The sequence below is a fragment of the Dendrobium catenatum genome, unplaced genomic scaffold (genome assembly GCF_001605985.2).
Source record: "Dendrobium catenatum unplaced genomic scaffold, ASM160598v2 fragScaff_scaffold_498, whole genome shotgun sequence".
NCBI lineage: Eukaryota > Viridiplantae > Streptophyta > Magnoliopsida > Asparagales > Orchidaceae > Dendrobium > Dendrobium catenatum.
In genome coordinates this window covers 326,449-352,200 of record NW_021318960.1, presented here as the reverse complement: position 1 = coordinate 352,200, position 25,752 = coordinate 326,449, and the positions used below count along the sequence as shown (strand labels likewise).

The window sequence follows — 25,752 nt, the reverse complement described above, 5'->3', positions numbered from 1 at the left end:
TTAATTACTCTATTTTCATGTGCTTGAAATATACTGATAGTGTATTTTTTTTAAAAAAAAATTAACTTTTTTAGTCAATTAAGACATATTCATACACATTACATATGTAAGTTTCACATCCAATACCTCTTAATTGATAATCAAAACTCTCAACTAATAGATGAAAATGACCTCATTAACTCCTTCAGAGAACCTCATAGATTGCTTAAGAATAACATAATTACTCAGTTCCTTCAAATAATTGGCTTATGTTTGGACTGCTCGCCTGCTTACATAGCAGACATAGCTCAAGTTAACAACATGAACACAACTGTTTACTGAAGCCTGTTGAGGATCATTTTTTTAAAATAAAAATCCGACAACATTTTTGTTTGCTTGCTTCTACTTTTATTTTAAAAACAATTTCTTTTATCCGCCAGCTCCACTCGCCCTTTATCCTCCAAATCTATCTGTGGATGGAGAAATTATTCTGTGCAGAGGCCAGATGCAGAACGTTGTCCAGGGACCAAACAAAATGTGTGACGGTACTGAGCCGCGATACCGATCAAATAGGTGACATGGCATATTTTAATTAGTCTCTGAACGGCGTTCGACATCCGCACAGAATAATTAATCTGTGGATATCAACCTCCGCACTGTGCCACAACAACAATTTGAAACTCATCAACAATCCCACTTAAATTAAAATATCCAAAGGAAAACACACAATAGTAATTGACCTTTAAAACACAAGAAATCAAGAACTACAATAAAAAACACAAGAAGAAGATTAAAAGCTACGAAACCCCTCTTTCCACATCTGATACAAGAACAAGGATCCATCAGTCAAGAACAGAGAAACAAAGTACAACTGAAAGACCTCAAAAAAAAAAAAAAACTAAGGCATGATACACACACATATAATCGTCTCTAACTAGTAAGAAAACAGAAGCAACTGAAACTAATCAAAGTACATAAACCCTAAACAAAAGGAGAAGAACTGGAATGAGAAATGGCCAGCCAGAACCTCTTCAGTTCTTCACTCTTTGGAAGATTTGTTGATGAGGGATTTGTGAATGTGAGGGATAACGCCGCCACCAGCAATGGTGCCCTTAATGAGAGTGTCCAGTTCCTCGTCGCCGCGAATTGCTAGTTGTAAGTGGCGAGGAGTGATGCGCTTCACCTTCAAGTCCTTGCTAGCATTACCCGCCAGCTCCAGAACCTCAGCAGTTAGGTATTCGAGTATTGCAGCTGAGTATACAGCTGCAGTTGCACCGACGCGGCCATTGGCTGCAATCCGAGACTTCAGCTGGCGATGAATTCGACCAACTGGGAACTGGAAATCAATGAAACAGTAAAAACGTTTAGTTCAAACAGATAATAAATTTAATATCTTTTCTGAATCTCAACATTCATCTGGTTCCTCTTAGGGCATCTCCAACCGAAAATCTCATTTTTCACTCCAAAATACCGTAAAATAAAAAAATGTCGTGATTCATCTCCAATCGGACGCCATTTTACCCGTAACGGTCCTTCGCGCGTTTCTTCGGCAAGTTCGGTAGAGAACAAAAAAATGGCAAAGATGAACAGTGCAACGCCAATATTGGCATCGCACTGTTCATCTCCGATCAAATGGCGTCAAAAATGGCGGTCGATTGGAGCAAAGCAAAAACGGCAAACAAGTGCTTGCCGTTCCATTGGAGTTGCCCTTAGGCTTTATTTAGGATGAATTTCTTGCTGCTTTTTAAAGCAACTTCTTAATACAAAACTTATAAATGTTTGTAACAAAAAATTACTTTAAGAAATAGTAGGAAAACCATCTTATTGTTGCAGTAATTCTATACATTAGGTTTTATGTAACAATAAAAAAAAAAAAAAACATCATTGTTACCAATAATGTTATATTACGAGGGCTAATTTTATGAACAGATAAAAGTGTTACATATTTTCTATTCCCAATAGGAGAATAATTATTTTTGAAACAATTGATCCTCATTTTATTTTATGAACAGATAAAAGTGTTGCATATTTTCTGTTCCCAATAGAAGAATAATTATTTTCGAAACGATTGATCCTCATAGTTTTGAAATATTAGGCTTTAAAGATGAGAGATATTCATTTTTATTAATAAACATTTAAAATATAAACTAAAATAAAATTAATTTAAATATTTTTTGGAAGGAGAATATTATTTTCAAATTGATTTATATATTAATATGAATAAAATTACACTCCATAAATAAACATCCAAATATAATGAACTTCCTTGATAAACATGGGTCGCATCATCATGTCTGTAATTTTTATTGTATTATATATGCAATGTGAGGAGCCAAATAATCAATGGAAAGATAATCCATAAAATACTAAAACTCTCAGGATTCTATCATAGGTGTGTATAGCATTACTCGCTTCATTTAAAAATAATGCAAAAATTAAAACATACATGATATCTAATTTGGATTAAACAATGAATACATTAAATAACTATGACTTGATCCTTTTCAAATGAAAAAATGTATTTTTTTTCTCCCATCAAAAGGATATAAAATAAAACCAGAGAACTATTTTGGAAAGAAACTCTCATTTACGAGAGATTATTCTGTGCGGTGTCTGAATGCGTCCGGATGCTATTCTGGACATGCCACATCACCCAATACATTGTGCATTGGGTGATGTGCCGCATCCTGATTAACTATCGAACACATCCGAACACTGCACGTAATAATTTTTCCTTATTTACAAATTTAAAACTTTTCAAATGACAATTTTTCTCTCCTCAGGCTTTAATCATGATATATAGATATATAAACATATTGACATGTAATAAGTAATTAACAACCCAAATATTTAAATTAAAAACTTATGGTTGTTTTGCAATTCAATGTAGAACCAACATATATTACAAGTCATATTTCATGCATAATTTCGAAGGTCTGAACAACAAATTTAGGTTTTGTTGGGACAGCTTTCTTAATGCTTTCTAAATAATTTTTTAACACAATTTTTTTGACTAAAAATTTGGATATTAAAAAGTTGATTTAAAAAACAGTAAAAAAATCGTCCCAAATGAAACATTAAGCTTGGCTTAGGGTGCTTCTACTTTCTAAAATAAACTAGTGGTAAAGCAACTCAAATTTAGCTTATCCTGTCTCTAGAAAATTATAAGAATCAATTAAACAGGACATCAAGACTGCTGTGGATTCATTTATCCAATTCAGATTGAGGACCAAAGAAACAAACCTCCACAAAAACAAGTACGCAAAACTAACTTGAAAGCAAATATCAATATTTCACAAACCAAAAAACTCGAAGTATTTTATTACATTCAATGTGGTATAATGTGATATGAAAGAGGAATGCAGAACACATGTCACCTTATTTATGAGTGTTGAAAATATATTAAATTGAATAAGCATACAAACATTTATAATTAAAACTTGTTATTCACTCTCTCCAATTCTAACATGTTAGAAAAACAAATGATATGAAATAGTTATTACCATTTTTTTACGATGAGACTTTGGCTTCGTTTGAGGCAACTTTTTTAATGTTTTCTAAATTAGCTTTTCAGTACATATTTTTTTTTAGTTCAAAAAATTTTTGTACTAAAAAGTTATATTAGAAAACAATGAAAAAGACGTCTCAAACAAAGACTTTGTTTCGGGCAAATGCACCACAACTTCTGAATCCACACGCCTAAAATCACCAAATGAATTGAGAGGTTAAGGGAATATTAGAGTTGACTTCATCATAGGTCAAATCAGGGAGAGATTATTCTATGAGGACACAGGACACAACTTACTCTCCAGAGACAAATCAAGTGCAGCCACATCATCCAGTACCGAGCTTGGTACCAAGCAATATCAAGCCGAGGTACCGAGTAGGGGGTGATGTGATGCATTTTTATTGGGCTCTAGACGTCGTTAACACAAGCCTAAATTTGAAGTGGGGTCCAAATTATTTTTATGTGAATTTTGTTTAGAGTGTAGAATTATCCAAAAAAAACATGAACATTGCAATTATTACGTAGAATTTTGTGAGATATTTTTATAGGATTTTTTATTTTCCACAAAAGTGAGATGGTAGAGAAATTCAAAGGAACCATAATGGGCGAAAGAGAAAAAAAAATAAAAATAAAAAGGTTTCCAGCAGTAAAGCGGCAGCAAGAAAGAAATAAAGAAAGACAGGAAGAGGAGTTCTAGACCTGGAGACCGGCACGAGATGAACGCGAAATCGGCTTCTTTTTGTCCTTGTCCTTTGAAGCCGCCGTTGTCTTCGCAGCAACAAGCCCCTTACCACCCTTCCCCGCCATCTTCTTCTTCCTGTGGCCAAGAACGAACAGTCAATCCAACCCACGAAACCCAGAATCCCGAACCGCCCGATCTAAAGAAACCCTAGGTCTCAAACAAATTTGCTAAGAAAAGAAAATCCCTAAAAAATCCTAAAACTCGAACCAGAGACGCAAAGCTCGCGAGAGAAAGGGGAGGTGGATTTCACGCCGAGGAGGTCGAAGAGTAGAGAGAAAGAGAGAGATGCAAAATGTAGACGCCAAAGTGGCAAACAGATCTTTTTAAGAAATAAATTGGGGCAGGCAATACGGAGGATTTTCGACTTGATTGGCGGTTACTTTTTGCGTTGGCCAATAGAAATTTCAAAATTTCGGCAAAATTTACAAAATAGCCCTAACAATTAAATTAAAGTTGACATTTAGTTCATAAAAATGATCTCCAACAAAAACTAAGACTTATGCTGAAAAGTGAAAACCACAATATTGCATTTTAATCCAGCATGTTTATCCTACTAACAATCATAAAAATATAATAATAATAATAATAATAAATAAGCAAGTCATGTTATGTCAAGCTTTCTACACCAAATTTTATCACATACATCTTCCAAGATATTTATGTAAATGATTCAATTATGTAGAATCAATTTGTAAATTCTAGTCAAAATGAGTTGTTCATGCCCAATTGAAATGCATTCTTACCGAGCTTCTTGCACCAACAATTTAATATTTTTGCATTACTCAACAGAGCCCTGCATTGGGCACCCATACCCACACCCACCCACGTACCCACCCATACCCAATGGATATGGGTGGGTATGGGGTATACTCATAGACTTATGGGTGGGTATGGGTGGATACTCAATATGGTGGATAAACCCTCAAGGAGATCATCCAGCCCATCTTCGAGGAGAAGTTTGTGCTCTAGCCCATCCATGTAGTTGCGACGATGCTCGACCCGGTCATAAAGACGCGTTTTGTGTGGGTTGAACATCAATGCTGATCAGGTTGATGAGGCCAAGGAGAAGTTGAAGGCATACATGATCAAGTACGGCCATGGCCTTAACTCAATCATCGATGAAGATGACGATGGCATAAGGCCACCGCCGGTTAAGAAGGCATGGATAGACACCACCGCCTCCTACTCAGTTTACGATGACTTGCCTAAGATGATGATGAGCCTGAGATGGCCAACAACATTGCCCCTAACAACTTGCAAGTCAGAGCCAGCCTAGAGTTCACGGCCTAAATGGCGCATAGGGTTAGCCTGCAAGAACAGAAGATGTGCGACGACGATGACGGGGAATTTGACGTCCTGAAGTGGTGGGGGCTCATGGGCGTCATGATGTTCCCGATCATGGCACTCGTCATGCGCTCTGTTTTATGCATTACGGCCGCCAGCGCCATGTCTGAGAACAACTTTTCAAACGCCGGCAACACACTGACTAAGAAGCGCAATAGTCTAAGGCGCATTTTTATGAAAGTATTTTTATTCTGTTATTGTCTTCTACATTTCAATTATCTGCAGATTTCTTTTACGTCTAAGGCTGAACAACACATGGGTATGAGTGGGTACGTCATCCTGAAAAATATTATGAGTGGGGGTGAGTGGGCGAAGCCAGCCCGCACAAAGCATGGGTACCCAATGGGTACTCGACCAGGACCCTGTGTAGGACTCTGTTACTCAATAGTGCCCTAAAGAACCCTTTCGGTCGTCGTTAAAATCGATGCTTCAACATGCACTTTTACAACTCTTTTCCAACGGTTCTTAAACTATTGTGTAATATTTTTATAACAAACAATAATCACGGCAGTCTAAAAACTGTTTTAAAAAAACAGTAAGAAAAGTTGGCCCAAACAAAGCCCATGTTGAGCACTTGAGTTTATGGGGAACTTAACAAGTTATTCTTATTCGACTGACCGACTTAAAACTTCTAATCCTATTTCTCTTAATTGAACTCAAGAAATATTTGAGTGTACGTTTATAGTTTGTGTGCTATATTTTAAAACTTTATATATAATAATTAAATTTATAATCGGATTTATTAAAGTTTAATAATTATATGAAAGTTAATGTTCCATTCTTTCAATTTTTTTTTTCTTAGAAGAATAAGTATTTTAATTACTTTACTTGCATTCAATAATTGCAATTGCCCAAATTCTAAGAAAGAAATTTATTTTTCTAATTGTACATAAAAGTATGCATTTTCACAATCTTATTTTGCCGACCCTCAAAATAGAGATTGTTTCCGCCACTGTGTACATCATACTCTCATTCAATACAATTCGAATGATGACTTTTTCGCTTCGTTTGGAATAGCTTTTTTACTGTTTGCTTTTCAGACAACTATCACAATTTTTGTTTGGCAACTTTGTTTATTTATTTTAAAAAATATTTGTATTATAAACCTACTTTCAGTTTCAACAACCTTTAAAATTTATTTTTTCTGCCTTACCTTCACAATAATGCAGTAAAAAAATTATCACAAATGAAGCCCTTATTCTTTATTTGGGATTGCTTTTTTACTACTTCTTAAAACAATTTTTTAGTACAAAAGTTAATTTTTTTTACTAGAAAAAAACTACTTTAAGAAGCAATTTAAAAGCAGTCATTTGAGGCAGCTTTCTTGTTGCTTCTTAAAATAACTTTTAATTACAAAATTTTTTAATTTTTATATTAAAATTTTATTTTAAAAAGTAATTAAGAAGCCGTCTTAAACAAGGCCTTAATCATAATCCAGCATTCAAGTTGTTATTTATAAATTTTAATGATTTGAAATATTTTATAGGCAAATGAATTTAAGATATTGAAATATTAAATAAATAAATTAGGTGACATTGACTAATGATTGATGTATTTGGCTTTCTATCCTATAAAGTTTTTTTTTCTTCTTTTGAAGACTAATGTGCTATACATTCTAACACCCATATAAAATACTTTGCATTTGATACAAACCGAGAAGTTTTTAAAAAAAAAATCAAAATCAAACTCAGAGTAATCTTCTATATTTTATCCATAGAGCAAATTAATTGTAATTGTTAGTATATCAATGATTATGATATGGTTTGAACATACATGAGAAAAAATTATTATGTGTGGTCATCGGATGCTGTCAGAGGTGAATCAGGAAGCGTCATATCACCATTCTGCTGTATACCGGGTGATATGGCTCATCATGATTCACATCAGAATGATCCAATGACCGCACGTAATAATTTATCGAATATGAGACTCTTGATTGGACAAAAAATTCTCTACCAATTCATTAATGAATTTTGTTTCAAATCCATCAAAACTCAGTCAATTTAAGGATTAGTTTTGGACAATATTCTTAAGCTTAGTTTTTAAGATAATAATCATGATTTTTATTTGACTATTATTTTTTCGTTGTTTTCAAAAAATTTTGTATTAAGAAACTGCCTTCTACAACAATTGTAAAAAGTTGCTTTCCCTATACTAGGCTTTGTTTGGGACGACTTTCTTTCTGCTTCTTAAAGCAGTTTTTAGTACAAAAAATTTTAATTTTGTACTAAAAAATTGCTTTAAGAAGCAATAAGAAACGAAGCCTTAGTATTGCAAAATAGTAAGAAAGTCATCCTTAGCCTCATTTGGAACAGCTTTTGGCAAAGCGGTAAAAAGCTATATTCGATTTCTTTTCAAGTACAACATTACTTTCGTTTTGGTTGCAGGCAAACATCAGCTTAGGATTCAAGCCACATCCTTTTCACATCTTTGCACGCAATCGATCAATTCGAAGTTTCTATATATATTTTTTTGTATAAATAAAGAAAATAGTTAAATTTTAATATATTGATAATAATGGTTATTCATTTGCATTAAATATTGAGTTGGTATTGTTAATTCATTAATATATTTTACTCAATTTGATCTCATTATTTCATCTTTTTAAGAAATAATATTAGAGCTAATATTTTTTATTTATTGAGTTCTATAATTGCACAATTAAAAGATTAAAAATTGGTCAATTCATACCATTTCTAGTAAATTAAAAAGATTAAAAACGAATTTTGGCTTTTAGACTATGATGAGTGAAGCCAACAATCCTCCTACTCCTCCTTGGATGGCCTTGGTGGCAACCAAGGTTTTATCTGATGAGATCTTCCTTCTTCACGAGTATATGTTCTTTCACTGGAGGTCCTTGGGCGGACGCTCTTGCTTTCTGGTTGGCCTTGCAACCACTTGGGCTTGGGGTATTTTTTTCTTCAATAATATGAGGTTTATTTTTGACAAGTAACTCCGAGCTATATGATTGATCTGATTGTTAGTGTTTTGATCACTCGAGTCCTAGTCCCCTTTCACCCACCTTTTTTTTTGGTTTGGGTGTTTTTGATTGTGGTGTCCTTTTTTTCTTCATTCCTTCTTGTAATTGCTTTATAGTTGACTTTTCTTTTCAGTTCTATAATTTCTTTTTATTTATATAACGTGCTCTACCCAAAATTTTCCACAAACACACACAAAAATATAATTATAAGTCACATGCATCCATTAGATTCAGGTCATAGCTGCTACTTTATCAGTAGTCCTTACTTTAATTTTAGGATCTCATACAAGCTAATGTTATTCATAGTTATTTTACAAGTCTAACTTCTCTAGCATTTTCTAAACTTCGGAAAATCTCGTTTATGTAACAAATCTCAAGCAAGTACAAACATCCAATTTCATATTTCAAATGAATAATAAATAACTTAGAATACATTTATTGTTATTGAACTAAATTATTGAAAAAAAAAAATCCACACAAAGCTTATCTAGATCTCTAAGAAATTGTTTATCTAGATCTCTAAGAATATTATTGGAGAGGATGCTTCGAAGAGTGAAAGATTCGAGCTATACTATGTTTGAATGTTCTCATGAATATGAAGGATTGTCTCTCATATTTTTATATAAAAGAATTTTCACCTAAAAAAAATTGGAAAAATTTAAATAAGGCACTTGAAGAATAATTAAAAACTTAGGACACTAATTGAAGAGCCAAATGATCTATTAATCTTATACTTTTATAGTCAAAATGAATAGCTCAATGGGATGGATCCAACAAATTTAAGATCACATGATTTTGAGGCCATTAGAGCACTCACATGTTAAATAAATAGTTATGATCAAAAGATTTGATATAAGCCATTTAATGGAGAGTTATGAAAATTTGGCTAAATGTATCAAAATGTCCACTCTGAAAGTACTATAAATAGACCTACACTCTCCATATAAAAGAAACCTAGACTTTATAATGACTGAAACTCAGAAAAAAAAATATATTTTTAAATGAGTAAATATGAAAATGAGTGCAAGGTGCTTGGAAGCATTGGGATAGCGCCACTACGACACTTAGCTCTCTGAAATTTTTTAAAACAAATTAGGCGCAATAGTGTTGATTTAGCACTGCAGAGCAGTGCTCTTTCACATACAATGTTGTGACACTATATCTTGGGCTCTTCGATGCCATGCATTGAAATGTTTAATTTTTTTTTTAATATAAATATCCCCGCCGCCATCCCCCCTTCCATTTCATTTCATTCCTTGTTAGGGAAGGAGCCGAGGACAAGGAGAAAATAAGGGGACAGAGGGGAGAGGAGAGAGAAGAGAGAGAGAAGAGAGAGAAAGTCTTTTCAGGCCTTTTTTGTCCATCATTTTTACTATGAAAGTTATTCTAATCATAGTGACATTTACTCTGCATTTATTTTCAATGATTCTGAGTTCAATATATTTTCTCTCTACTAAAAATGATAAAAAAAGGTGATATTACTCATTTATAGAAACTTTTCCCTTTTGTAACTTTTGATATGTTATAGATATTATTATTGGGAGCAATTTGATTGGTTTATATTGAGTTTTTATTGGGTAGTTTGGCTTATATGATATTTTATATGAAATGAGTGTAAAATATTAATTTTAAAATGATTAGATACTACTATACTGAATCTGTGTATGAGATGTACAACATGCATATAATTATCATTCATTTGACATAATATGCATTTCAGGACAATACTTGCATATGAATAAGACACCTATTGGATTGTTTAAAGAAAATGATTCAATTGATATTGAAAGAAAGTGGCATTTGAATGTAAGCAAAAAAGATTGACTGTCAACATTATAATTAATACGGATTAGCTCTTAAAATATTAATATCCTATATAAGAGGACGGGCCGACAAACTTTCCTTAAAATAAATAGATTTATGATATAATCTTGGATGTCAGCTTATAATTGATTGATCGATTACACTTATGGGTAGAAAGTGATGACTCTTAATGATTTTGCTAAAAGACGCATGTGAAATGATTTAAGATTTATGAATGATGCTTACAGGATAAAGATTGAAGATCAACTAGTGAGCCATTGAGGGTTAACTAGTGAACAATTTGGGGTTAAAGATTTTGAAAATGCCATATTAAAGATAGATGTCCCATATTTCTAAACTCATATTAATATGCATATATATATATATGATAGCATACATAATTGCACATATGATATGATTGACATAGAAATGACATATATGATAATTAGATAGATTGCCTGATGATATACATGGTTGATAGATTGACATAATGGCTTGCAGTTAGACTGATATAGTACTGATATGAACATTTGATAGACGATAAGTAGATGACTGATATATATATATATATATATGTGATAAGACTGAGATGTATATGAAATACATGATATACGGGATACTGTTCATAATTACTCATGTTCTTACAGATATGTGATTAATATTTTTGATTGATGCATTGACTTCAATTAAAGATATTGGTTACTTGCTGGATAATGTGCTTACTATGTAATTTTTACTTATTTTCAAGTAAAGGTAAAAAGCCCGAGGAGTGACTTGGGTTACTAATATTCTTTTCCTTCTACATCTAATAGTTTTTCTTTTGTAGTCATGATGTTTTCATGTGATAGACTGGATCATTTTATATCATGGCTTATATATATATATATATATATTTGGACTTGTATCAATTGTAAATATTTGATGAATATAAATGCATTTATATTTTTCATCGCTTATATTTCACTGTTTATATGAAATTATAAAGTTTTGGTTTATGTTTAAATGATAGAAATATGCAATTCTTCCAAATTAGACCTTGAGGTGTCATAGGCTTGAAGTTAGAGAGAGCTTGGAAATCTGAAGAACTCTAGAGCTCAACTTGATGTTTGATGTCGAAGATAATTATCTGCCTATTATCATCTGATCATCATCTCTAAACGGTCATCATCTAATCGTCATAATCCATTCAGTGTCATCTAAATGTTATTACTGTTTGATTATCATCACTATGTCGAAGATCATTGTTTGCCTCATCTCATCTTCCCTATTAGTAAAGGCCAAATGAACTTGATCCGATGCAGATGCTCCCTCGAACCCCACTTCCTCTGACTCCGCCAAGTGATGCCGCGTACTTGGAAGCGGGTTGTGATCATGGTCACGATGGCGGTAGTTGACCTCCTCCGGCTTCCATCTGAAGAGTCAGAAAGTGTAGTTGGAGCAGAGATTGACAAGGGGTATGCGGAGCTCTCCGGCGCCAGAAGGCCATGAGGGGGATGAGTTGAGGAAGAGGAACCAATGAAGTTGTCATTGGCGGAGTCTGGTGGGGAATAGATGCCGAGCCAGTCGAGGGATGAGGGAGATGGTATGTCAGACCACTGAATGTGGACGCTGTGGTTGTATTTGGTTAGGGTTTTTGGGGAGACGGTGATGGAGATGGTGGCATTGATTGGGGGGGGGGAGATGGAGATGAAATAAGGCACTTGAAGAATAATTAAAAACTTATTAATCTTATACTTTTATAGTCAAAATGAATAGCTCAATGGGATGAATCCAGCAAGTTTAAGATCGCTTGATTTTGAGGTCATTAGAGCACTCACATGTTAAATAAATAGTTATGATCAAAAGATTTGATATAAGCCATTTAATGGAGAGTTATGAAAATTTGGCTAGATGTATCAAAATGTCCACTCTGAAAGTACTATAAATAGACCTACATTCTCCATATAAAAGAAACCTAGACTTTATAATGACTGAAACTCAGAAAAAAAAAATATATTTTAAATGAGTAAATATGAAAATATGTATGTGAGTGCAGGGTGGTTGGAAGCACTGGGATAGCGCCACTACGACACTTAGCTCTCTGAAATTTTTTAAAACAAATTAGGCGCAGTAGTGTTGATTTAGCGCTGCAGAGCAGTGCTCTTTCACATACAATGTTGTGACACTGTATCTTGGGCTCTTCAATGCCATGCATTGAAATGATTTCACTACAGGAAAACCCCATATTACCGGCGAACGAAATCCGTCGGAAAACATAGATATTCCGATGGAACTATGAGTTTCCAGAGCACGTTCCGGCGGATATTCATACGCCGGTTTTGGTCGCGTCGATAAATCCATACCCAAAATGGTTTCTTCCGAAACTCTGATCTTAACGCTTGCGACCATGTTCTTCATCTCCATCTTCTTCTCCCCCACCGCTGCCACCATCTCCCTCACCGTCTCCCCAAAAACCCTAACCAAATCCAACCACAGCGTCCGCATCCAGTGGTCCGGCATACCATCTCCCTCATCCCTCGACTGGCTCGGCATCTATTCCCCACCGGAATCCGCCAACGAGAACTTCATTGGTTATCTCTTCCTCAACTCATCCCCCTCATGGCCTTCTGGCGCCGGAGAGCTCCGCATACCCCTTGTCAATCTCCGCTCCAACTACACTTTCCGACTCTTCAGATGGAAGCCGGAGGAGGTCAACTACCGCCATCGTGACCATGATCACAACCCGCTTCCGGGTACGCGGCATCGCTTGGCGGAGTCGGAGGAAGTGGGGTTCGAGGGAGCATCTGCGCCGGATCAAGTTCATTTGGCATTTACTGATAGGGATGATGAGATGAGGGTGATGTTTCTGACCGGGGGTGGAAATGAAGAGTTTGTGAGATATGGATTGGAGGGGAAGATGGATAACATCGTTGGGACGAAGGTCACGAAGTACGAGAGAAAGGATATGTGCGATTTTCCGGCGAATTCGAGCTTGGGGTGGAGGGATCCGGGGTTTATTCATGATGGGGTTATGACGAATTTGGAGAAGGGGAAGAAGTACTATTACAGGGTAAGTTTTGTTATTATTATTATTTTTTATTTTGGTTCTTTGATGAGATTCATCTGTGCCGTGGCCGTGGATCGATAAGAAACAACCTTTTTATAAGAGGTGCTTAATCTGATATCGCGCTAAATTTTCTCTGAAGTAACTTATATATTTACTGCATTCGTATACTATAGTGAAATGTCCTTCAGGCTCCGAACTTGGGAAGTTGCTATAATTTCCTGTGACGAGGTACTATGATTGCTTCTATAGCCACTGAAAATTTGGAAATTTTAAATTGCTTAAAACATTGACAAAGTTCCTGCACACTTTGTTTTTGCGCAAGATTGTTGTGTTAGCTCGTTATCTTGGATTGTTACGCTTATCCTTGTTTCTGATATATAGGCCTTTCTGTCAGTTAGTTTCTTATTAAATAGCTCTGGAACAATCATGTGTAAGTGATTGCTAATGTCATAAAATGCGTGGTTTTCATAGTTATGGCCTCATTTTCCTTTAGTGCATATTCATCCTTTGGTTATTGCATTTCTGGCTAAAATTTCAAATTTCTGATTTTTCTGTGAAAATTTATACATCATAACGTGCTTATCGAAATGAGCTCTTCATTTATCTTTCGGTGAGCGTGTACCCTTCAATTATCACATCATAGTGAAACGTTGTTTCTCTGCATTTTCCTTTATGTGTTCATCATTCTCTTGGAGTACAATGTTGCTTTTTTCACTTTTGATTATTTTTTAATTAGATTTAGATGTTATTGTTTATGAGCTTATGCAAATTTTCTTGTTTTCCTGGGCTTATCCTTTTTTTATCCGTATTTTTATGCCTCCATTTACAACTGACGCGTCTGTGAATGTGGTTTTATTACATTCTCCACAAAAAAAAAAAGATTCAGATTCACTCCATTTACCATGGTAATTGCATGGTGCGATTTCTCCTCTTGTTAGTCGTGTAATTCATTCGGGGCAGCTTGTATTGATTCCATTATACTTTTTTTTTTAACAATTTGTTTTTGTGGAATCGGTCCCAACCATACAAGGATGACTAAGTGAATCAAGCAATTGCCATGGTAACTAGAGAAAATCCAAATCCTTTAAACCCCCTTTTGAATACGCCAATTGCTCGAGTGCCTAAATTGTCGCTTGTTGCCACCTCTTGGTTTCATTTTGTGGTACAATTTATTTGGAAATTATTAAACTTAAAGTTGATTCCTACTATTGTAGCGCAGGAAGAATTGGAACATGTTTGTTACTTGATTTTAAAGAAATTTGAGGATATTTTTATTTTGGTTATTTCATGGTCTATAAATCGAAGCTCAGAGTCATGTAAAAATTAATTAATATTAAGTAGTAGAATAAAATTCTAATTTTCTTCAATTCTTGTGTGTTTGTAATGCTGGATGTGTATTTTTTGAATGTGTTGTAGGTCTTGAAGACTACATCCAAGGGTTGAGTTTTCGTTTATCTGTGTGAGACCGAAAACTTCAATTTGATGTGTATATGATTGAAATTTTACTAAGTGCGATACATGAAATTTTATTGCTGTGTGATTTGTTATTTTTGTTGAATTTTTTTTTAAATTTTAGATTTTGACGACTATCACATAAATATTTGGAATAAAAAAAATTGTTTTTGGTTTTTACATTATAAGTGAGTAATTTTTGCTAAAGGGCTTTTAACCCGTGGATTATAATTTTGGTGTGTTTTTATTGTGTATCTCATCTTAAGTTCCAATAGTAAACCCTAAACTGGTTTGCATTATCAAGAAATCTCAAAAAAATTATTAAAATTAGGTTTTTTAAGGAGCTATGCAATTGTAAGACTCCTTAATTTCAATAAAAAATGCGATCAACAATTTTTTTCATTTAATTTTCTAAATGTTAAGATATTTTCTAATTTGTGCCGTTATAGTACTAAAACCCTTAATGAACCATCCATTTAAAGTAGCCAAATTATATAAATTTAAATGTTATGAGTATTAGTTCTAGTTATTACTCACTTTACCTTTATCATGATCATGCAATCAATTAGTAAACATAATAAGATCCAAAAAAGATCACAGAAGATGGTATAATACATCACTTCTTTAGATTTAGATAATAAATTGTTAAATAAAATGCCACAAAATATGTTGCAGAACTATTCTTCTGTCATTATTCTTGAACATATAAGTTTGGGATCTCCCAATGTAACATCCGAATCATATAATCATGAACTTCCGAGAATAACATTTGCGATATCCATAGGTAAAACATCACATCAAATTTTATTTATATAGGTAGTAAGTTGAATAGGAACTAAATATATTTGTGATGAGGACATCCGACCGTGGAAAGTTTATCAGAGGAAGGGTCGAAGATCTACGGTTAGGATCAGATTGTTCTATTTATGAGAAATTATTTGTATTTGATTTATTATGTATAATTTTTCATTTTTACCCTCACTTGAGTGAGTAGGTTTATGTGACCCCAGGGGGCACTTTTGTCATTTGATGTTTTATTGTATTTTGTATATTTATATACCTCACATCCCTCTTGGGAAGGATGATGATTATGATGAATGAAAATTTCTCTACTTTATGTTTTGGTGCGTTTGAGAGTTTTTGTGAGAGCGCACGTGAAGTCCCTAGGTGAGGGCAAAGCAAGACCCGTCAGCTGCAGCGTCTGGGATCACGGTTTATCGACACCTCTATTCCTCATCAAGCTTGACATCCTCACATCCAATCATAGCCGAATCATCACCCATAAATCTCCTTGGCCAATCCACCATAACCCCTTCCTCTCTTCCTTCTAATTGCCGCCTTCCCCCCACCTTTGCTCATGGCCTAAATTTTCATGACTTCTTCTCCCTACTTTTCTTTCTCCAAATTGATCCTCCAATATTTCCTAAATTAATCTAGCACTAATTTGAGAAATCTTAATTTAAGAATTATCCTTGAGCCTTCAATCCCTTTCCTAAATTGTTGGATTATTTTTGGAAAGGTATCCACATCAATAAATTTGAAATTTAAATGAAGAATCCTCATTAATTCTCCTTCCTAAATTGGCCTAGGTTAATTTTTGGAAATTTGAATTCAAAATTTGAATTCTCCTTGAGCCTTGAGTTCCTTTCCTAAATTGTTGGATCTTTTTTGGAAATATATCCCCATTCATAAATCTAAAATTTAACTGAAGAATCCTCATTAATTCTCCTTCATAAATTAGCCTAGCATAATTTTGAAAACCTGAATTCAAATTTGAATTCTCCTAAAAGCTTTTAATTCTTTTCCTAAATTATTGGGCTATATTTGAAGGATATCCCTATCCACAAATCTGATTATTGATTGAAAATCTAAATTAAATCCTATTTCCTTAGCCAATATGTTGAAATTGGCAACCCAATTAAAGCCCTAAATCAGCCCCAATTAATTGATTGGGCCGACCCCCTCCCCTCATTGAGCTTTACCATAATTATACAAAACTTCTAGACATAAATATTGGTTCCAGGTTTCTGCTATTTGTTGTCCCGCTGTTTCGGGTGCCATCTAATGATAATGGCTGCTACTTTCCTACTGTCAATTGCTTGCTATTTCTCTCCCAAGCCATCTCAAGGTCAGCTACCTGCTGGTGATACACAGATTCAACCTTTTTCCAAGTTCAATACCTGTTGTTCCTGATTTCGGCAACCACACAACTGCTGTTCAAATTTCCAGGGACGATAGAACACTGCCTAAGAGTGTGAAAGGGATTCGTTGTGTTGTCCTTCCCACCGATACATCCAATTGACTTCATCATGGCTTAGTATCTTCGCCTTTGCAGGTAAACTCTTTCCCCCCTTGCACCTTTTGATCCCTCCTCAATCGTGGCATCGTTTTATTGTGAAAACTTATCCACGTAGCCCATACCAAGAGTGTCGTGTGAGTGGGTCGTTATAGTGACTAATCTATTTGTTAATTTGTGGATTGTTTCTGAAACATCACATGAGCATGATATTAATTTATTTGATTATCTATTGGTCCTCTTATTAGCTTGTGATTGATTGCTTAAACTTGATTACCCTCTTGCTTGATGAAGTCATTGCTTAAGTTCAGGGTGAATTAATAATTTGTTAAGCTTTGTAAAAGTACGAGGAATTTCCAATTCAATGCCACCTGCATATCTAGTTCTAAATCAGTTTGTTTCATAGGAATAATAGTTTTAGTTGACCAAACTATATTTTATTATCGTGGATATGGTTCAGGTTTCAAATTGATTGGATTAATAGCAGATTTAACCACTACATTCATGCAGCTCCCATTATTTATAATGAATTTGCAAAAAAAAAAAATCATGTTTGAAAAATGAGTTAGGGAGATGGAGGTTTTTTCCCAATCAGATTCAACTTTAGGTGTAGTTATGACGTATCAGACAACATTCAAATAGTTGTCAATCATAGTATCATCAAAATCACTAATCTTTTCATTGAGCTTATGCACATAATAATCCTCATTAATTTCAACATTATCCTCCCCATTAATTTGCAAATTCTTACTAGAACACTCATCATTATAATGATTAGTTTGATGATATTTGAAAAAAAGCTTTGCCAAAGTTCCTTTAAAGTTTAAATATTGAGGCATTAGCAACAAACTTCCCTTTAATATCCTTATATACAATGGTGTTACTACCCTTAAATGCAAAGGTGCAAGAAATTAAATTTGACTATTTAGTGAAGAAGTATGATGTATTGAAAGGTATAGTTGATCTCCAAAATATTATAGAAGTCAGGAAGTGAAAGGACTACTATATTGATAGTTGATCAGGCATATGCATCCACCAATCACGAATTCATGTGTCGATAACGGCCTATAGCCTATCAACTATGTGTTTCGCCCAAAATCGATTAATTAGCCAACTTCAACAACAAGTGAATCTAAAGGTTCAAGTTAATGAAAGCGATGGTGATCTCCCAGGAGGTATGGATATTCACATTAGAGCAAGATGAAGCTCCATGTAAGATGCCAAACTAGGCAATACACAAAAGAGTGTAGTTGGTTTACATGCTACATGAAGCAATTCTTTTGATAATACTCAAAAGATTGATAATGATGTGCAACTTGGCACATTTGGTTTGTCTTACATCACTAATAAATCAAAGAAAAAGATGCAAGGTTGCCATTATATGTTTGCATGTGCTTGTTTGTGCTTTCCTCTTAACATAGGAAGATTATGTTGCAAGACATAGGACCTGAAAGTTTCAAAAATCCCATAAATCTTATAATTTTTAGCATCTATATTTACAATTGGTGGCATGTAGATGCGCATAGGAGCACTCAACATATCTTTGGGAAGCCACAGAACCCCAAATTGTGACAAAATGACCAAAATTGAGTAGGCCCGAGTGCGGATGCGCGTGCATATGCATGGAGGTGCAAACCCATACTCCCACATGCACCCCTGAATGTGATGCGGTGTCTTCTCTCTTTTAACATCCGATCTTAGATCTACATACAGTGCTTTAGAAAACATCAATGTTTTCTAGCAATAATTCTTCAAAATTTTTCATTTACTCATTTATAAATTTTGTCCATCATTTTAAAGAATTAAACCAACAAATAAATGATCATGATATGACAAAAAAACATATTTCTATTTTAATAGTTCTTTCATTTCAGCCCAAGTAGTTGTAGATTTTATTTTGAATATTTTTCTATTTTCTCTATACACTTCTAATATATTTTAGCTTGCTCAGTTAATTTTAGTTTTGCTAATTTCACTTTTCACTTACTAGATATTATTTGCCCTATTACCTAGTCAGAAAAAAATTCTTTAGATCAAATTTCCCATAAAAAACAGGTCAATTCTAACCTCTTGATTATTTCATCATCTTATTTGCATGGAAGGGAAGTACCCTCGTTCCTTATTAGCGATGATATCATTAACTATGCTTAGTTCCTCAATGAAGCTGCTGGTTAATTGTCAACTATATGCTATTTTTATGACCCTGAAGACAAATTTCTTTTCAATGTTGATTTTAAACTTGTACAGGTTGGCAGTGATGCTAGAGGATGGACTGAAACTTTCAGTTTCATATCTCGTGACAATGAAGCAAATGAGACAATTGCATATCTTTTTGGGGACATGGGCACATCTGTTCCCTATTCAACTTTTTATCGCACACAAGAGGAGAGCAAGTCAACTGTGAAGTGGATTCTTCGAGATCTTGAAGGCCTTGGTGATAAGCCAGCATTCATTTCACATATTGGAGACATCAGCTATGCTAGGGGATTCTCCTGGATTTGGGATGAATTTTTCAGTCTTATAGAACCCATTGCTTCAAGGGTCCCTTACCATGTTTGCATTGGTAATCACGAATATGACTGGCCATTACAGCCTTGGAGACCATCATGGTCTTGGGGTCTTTATGGAACAGATGGTGGAGGAGAATGTGGTGTTCCATATAGCCTAAAATTTAAAATGCCTGGAAAGTCCTCCTTTCCCACTGGAACAGGAGCTCCAGATACTCAGAATCTGTACTATTCATTTGACGCTGGAGTTGTGCATTTCCTCTATATTTCAACAGAAACTGATTTTCTTCGCGGTAGTGATCAGTACAATTTTATCAAAGCTGATTTGGAGAGTGTCAACAGAGATAGAACACCATTTGTTGTTGTCCAAGGCCATCGTCCCATGTACACAACAAGTGATGAAGAAAGGGATACACCACTGAGGGAGAGGATGTTGGAGAACCTGGAGCCTCTTTTGGTAGAAAACAATGTAACCCTTGCTCTATGGGGCCATGTTCATAGATATGAAAGGTTCTGCCCCTTGAGAAACTACAGCTGTGTGGATATAGCTTCAGACTCCTTACCCATGGCTGCAACAGTACATGTGGTAATAGGAATGGCAGGGCAGGATTGGCAAGCGAGCTGGAAACCAAGGTCAGATCACAGAGATGTCCCGATCTATCCACAGCCAAAGCAATCAATGTATCGTGGGGGTGAATTTGGATACACAAAACTTGTTGCTACAAGAGAGAAACTAACGCTAACCTACTTTGGAAATCATGATGGTGACATGCATGACATTGTGGAGATACAATCAGGCCAAATTCCTAAAATTAGCGCTGGTGAGGTTAGAGCTGTGAGCGAGCTTAAATTCTCCTGGTATATGCAGGGAGCAGGTATTTTGATACTTGGGGCCTTTATTGGCTATGTTCTTGGGTTTTTAATTCGCTGCAAAAGGGATGCTGCACAGAGGAATACTTGGACTCCTGTGAAGAGTGAAGAAACATGAAACAATCGTCTTGTAGCTAGCTCATCAGTGTACAGATTGCATGATTTCAGAAAAAAATGATGAATTTCAGGAGTTTATTTGGCGAGGATTGTGTTTAGTACTATGTGTGCCAGCCATGGAACAAACCTAGAAGTTTTCCATCATATTTGTGTTTCCAAGGTGATCCTCTTATATATTTCTGCTATTTCTTAGCAAGCTGTTGTGACTATCCGGATGACTAGATATCTAATGAAGTTCTATGGTTGTGCCTCTAAGTGACAACATGTATTGGTTAGTTCTTGTACAGAAAGGAGTGAAAGATATGGTATGTTGGTTTATACATGTTGCCCAATATTTTCTGTTTATATAATGAAGTTATATTGCCAAGGGCCAGCTTAGTTACCTGTATCTTTCAGGCTTTATAATTGTGTACTTCTATATTATGCCAATAATACGTATACCTTTCAGAGTTCTTACTCAGTCAAGAAATAAATTGCTCGCTTATTGACAATGTCATAATCTCCAGACGCTAATTAAGCTAATCATATTGTGAATCTCTTGCTTGTTTGTGGTATAGTTTATCTCAAAGGGAATATATTTATACTTATTTTGTCTTAAATGTCTTTGACTTGACGTTTCCTTTAAATGGAGTAGAACAGGTTGTTTAAGTGGACCATAACTGGCTGTTTTCTTCATGTGTAGTATATTTTGTTCCTCGTGCTTCCCAATGCCAATATCCTGTTTTTTTCTGCAAGCGCCAACTTTCTTTGATAAGAGTTTTTCTAGGGTAGGTGTGACACTTATCTAGATGTGACTAGTCGAGTCCTTATTTTCCTACCAATCTACATTAATTTCTTTTCACAGAGATCTGAGGAAATTGAAAGAGTAGAAAAGAAATGGGGATAAAATGTTAGTCTAGGGCTTAGGAAAACTTTGTTAAGGATGTAGAACCCAGATGGGTGATGCAGTGTTGATTTAATTGTTTTAATTTGTTTACTTTTAACTGTTAAAGAAGATCCCAATGACTAAACAGCATTATCTTTTTTTGAGTTTTTATAGCAGGGGTTTGCTTGATTGATACTTTTCTCCTAATCACTTAGCTGGGTATGACTCAGTACTATTCTAGGGCTGCCTTTCTATGAAATGTAGTATTCTATGGTCATGACATAAACATGGGATGATATAATTGTTACATGTTAGAAAATTTGAGTTGGTAGAGTCTATTTTATGTCTCAGTATCGTACAAAACTCAGCACGCACAAATAAAGTCATAAGATAAGAAATTTTTCATATGAAAAATCTCGAAAAGGAAAAGAATCATGCGGTTTGGCAGAGTTAAAAAATTCACTATATAGTAGGTGATATAAGAATCATCCATTCCTCACAATTAAAGAAGAGTGGATTATTTGAAAACAAATATTTGATTTTTTTCCTGAGAGATTACAGAAACAAAGTGTCACTGATGAACAGTTAACAGGGCTTGATTTCCCCTATAGGAATTTGTTACGCCGGCCCATCCTGGGCCGGCTGGACCGGTCCACCCTGGACCGGTCAGGGCTTACTCCCGGCGGAAGAAACTCAGCCAGGAGCTGGGCGGAAACCCCTAGGGGGGCCCACTTGTTGTATTTTGAGTTTTGGGAGGGAATTTTTGAATGAGAAGGGTAATTAGGTAAATTGTAATCCTCCTTTCATGTTTAATTAGGAGGAATAGGGGGAAGAGAGGGTTATCTTGAATTTGAATCATTTTTGAGATCTAGGGTTTGTGTTCTTGGGCTCTAGGCTACGGCTAGAGATTTGGAGAGTTTTTCCTTCCTCTCGAATTGAAGGAAAGTTGTATCTTGCAAGTGCTTTTCATTTCTCATTAAATAAAAGTGTTTGCTTCGTTTCTCTTACGTTTTCTCCTTCGTTTTCTCTCCGAATCCACTGTTTTTTGGCTGTTTTCCTGTGTGGACAGCAGATTTCATCCTAGATCTACTTGGTTCTTGGTGTGAAACACTTGGAAATCCAAGTGTTTCCTATCAGAATTATAGAAGTCTGATGTCAATATGCGGACGGTCAATACCCAACAATAAGATTAAATCTAAATAAAGTCTGGTGGTGGTGGTCGTCAATGACAATAGTGGTCATCAGTAGTAATAGTTGGTGGTAGTATTCGACAGCGATAACTGTAAAATGCAAGAGAGCTCTCTAGTTCTCTCCTTTTTTCTCCCTTTAATGTGGAGGATGAGGTTTTATTTATAGGTTTTTTGGGATTAGTATTTTTGTAATTTGAACTATAATCCAAAACACTCCATCGTACGGTTTATATTGATTTTCTTGATCATGAAGCTTTTTTTCAGCATTTAAGGGTCTTAATGATGTCATAATTGAGTGATCTTGAACTTGTTGGATTTGTCTCATCGAGTTGCTCGATTCGATTATAAGCATATAAAATTTGGAGTTCAGATGATCATTATTTTAATTTAAAAATTTCTAATTCAAATATTACCTGGAGATTCGTACTGATCATATGAATTTTTTGAAATGTTATCAATAATATTAATGATAAATGATTATGACCAATAATAATAATAACAATAATAATGTTCATAATAGTAATAATCATAATGATTAAGTATTACATGAATATTTTAATAACTCTTAAAAAAATAAGAGCTGCTGTCATATTTTGCTGAAGAGCAATAGTACAGGTGACACTGGGGAAAGGGAAAGACTTTGATTTCCTTAAAAAAAAAAATCAACATGCTAAAATACTCAGTTGTCTTTGTCATAGTAATCCATATTGGACACCTGTCGGTGTTGTGTTGGATATTGCGTGCTTCCAATATTTGAACTGTCCACCCACTTCCTATAGAATTTTGTAACATGTTAATTGAATCTTAGAAGATTTTGGCTACTGCAATAATGTATAGTCTAATTACTAGCATCAGCCGAAAGATTATTTTTTACATGAACAAATCACTGTTTTTTATTTTTTGCGCATTGTATTTGTGGCTATTTTTTTTTTGGCTTTATCGATTCTCATTTCCAGCTTCATTAAGGATCATTATGGCAAATAGTCCCGATTGGAGGGGGCAATCAAAAGGATTTTTTTGTCATAAACTAAACTTTTCTTCAAAAAAATATATTCAAATTTAATTCTTTGCTCAATGCCATAGACTTGTGTGTGGATTTAACAGGTGCAATGCCAAGTTCATAAGCTTATATTGCAGCTAGAAAGCACGGCTGCACCACTGTAGGTTGCTCTAGAACAGAGACTCACTTGAGGCCAAATTTACCGCAATCGTGGGAAACATATGTGCAGTTCACTTGGGTAAGATGTGAGATCGGGCTCGGAAGGCTGTACAGGGCTCAGAATCGAAGATGGTGCGAGAGTTCGAATGCGACAGGTGGAGCGGCAGCGTAATAATTCAAATATGTGAAATAAATGTATTTGAAAAACAAGAAAATTTTGAAGTAAAATGCTTTGGTGCTGATATGTTGTTAGTTCATGAACTATATATATATATATATAATAAAATAATAATAATAATAATAATAATAAATTTATTTGAAAAACATGAAAATTTTAGTCCACCGACTTCCTCACTTGATTGTTTGGTCATGACTCATGAAGAAATTAAAAGAGAGGAAGAAGAGAGAAGAAAGAGAAAGATCTTTGGATTATATTTGTTAGTCATTCCTGTTACAAATTTTGTTCTATTCGTTGTAAGTGACTAATCACTTTTTTCTATTTTCAAGGGTTTTGATTTCTACAATTTTTTTTTCTCCTAAATCTATACAAAATATATTATATCTTAATTTCATTAGTTTTAACCATGCAATTTTGGATATGTTATAGATTTAATTATTATGAATGATTTGAAATGATTTTATTGCATTTTAGATGAAGTACTGAATGAAATCAGATACATAATATAATAATCTCACGTGATACCATATTGATCCACATGATTCACTGATTAGAAGTTATAAGGAGCTGGAGATTAATTGGGAGTTGTAAGGAGCCGAGGGGACTGATTCATGTGATTCAAAGAGAGTTATAAAGATAACATTGATTGGAAGTTATAAGAGATGACTGATTGGGAGTCATAAGTGCATGAACAAGATACTTTTAAGATACACTCATTTAATATCTGAATACTGATACCGACACTGCTACAAACATTGTACTGATATTGTGACTCACTAATACTATTTACTGTCATTAATACTATTTAACGTTATTGATCATAATAATATTGTTAGTAGCATTAGTACTGTTGACTGTTATTAATATTATGACTAATAATGTAATGGGATAAACTATAAAAGGATAAATTGATACAGATAATCAGTATAGATATTGATGCATATATTTCCTTATATAATTTATGGCATATTGTTCTATTTTATCTTGCATTGATTTAAGTTGTAAGATTTTATTTACTTATTGAACTATGTGCTCCTTACGTGGTTTTACATATTTTAAGAAAATGTTAAGGATCCGATGATATGAGGTTTCGGATAAGACAAAAATGTAATCATTTTTTTTCCGTAGTTGATTAGTAAGCTCTAGTTAAATGGTTAAAATAGAAGAGAGATATAATTCTTCTAGCATAGATCTTAGAGTGTGACAGGAAAGCGCTGCCTGGTACTGCGTGAGTTAGAGTAGTAGTTGTAGCCTAGTGCTGGGATAGGGAGGCATGGGTTGACTAGGCTGCACAATACGGGCTTGTGAACAGGCTTAGGCGCACGAGATTAAAGGTCCAAGAGTCGCACGTGATGCACAAGGGTTCGCGTGTAGCTCAGGCTTGCCTACGATTTGCACGTGCATGCAAGAGCAAAACAAGAACGGGGGGCTTGATGTGCAGGAGTTCAAAAGCACTGGATCTCGGGGCGGCAAGATTAAGAGCCTCGGAGTAGATCACATGGGAGGTAGCCGCACGCATGAGTGCGCAAAAAGTAGGCACCATACTCGAGATTTGATGGGTGGCTCGTCTGAAGTCGCAGGACAATGCGCACAGGTGCTCGGGGAAGACGGGCGAGCCGAAGGGTGCTCAGTGCTGGAGTATGGTTGTGCCGCATGAGAGCAGACGATACACAAGGCACGAGCATGTGGATTGCAGGAGGAACAATGACAAACACA

At 34.9% G+C, this 25,752-nt stretch overlaps 2 protein-coding genes across 2 annotated transcripts; one reads left to right on the top strand and one right to left on the bottom strand.

The window, feature by feature from the left end:
* Positions 1-769: 769 nt before the first annotated feature.
* Positions 770-4,587, bottom strand: LOC110114103 (probable histone H2A variant 3). Its single transcript, XM_020846866.2, has 3 exons — positions 4,437-4,587; positions 4,187-4,304; positions 770-1,315 (listed from the first exon to the last, which is right to left on the bottom strand). Exons 2-3 carry the CDS (start codon positions 4,292-4,294, stop codon positions 1,019-1,021), a joined length of 405 nt encoding a protein of 134 aa, XP_020702525.1. The 5' UTR covers positions 4,295-4,304; positions 4,437-4,587; the 3' UTR covers positions 770-1,018.
* Positions 4,588-12,695: 8,108 nt separating this feature from the next.
* On the top strand, positions 12,696-21,135 carry LOC110114092 (probable inactive purple acid phosphatase 2). The gene is made up of 2 exons (XM_020846852.1): positions 12,696-13,405; positions 19,398-21,135. The coding sequence occupies exons 1-2, from the start codon at positions 12,704-12,706 to the stop codon at positions 20,643-20,645; spliced, it is 1,950 nt and encodes a 649-aa protein (XP_020702511.1). The 5' UTR covers positions 12,696-12,703; the 3' UTR covers positions 20,646-21,135.
* The last annotated feature ends 4,617 nt before the right edge of the window (positions 21,136-25,752 follow it).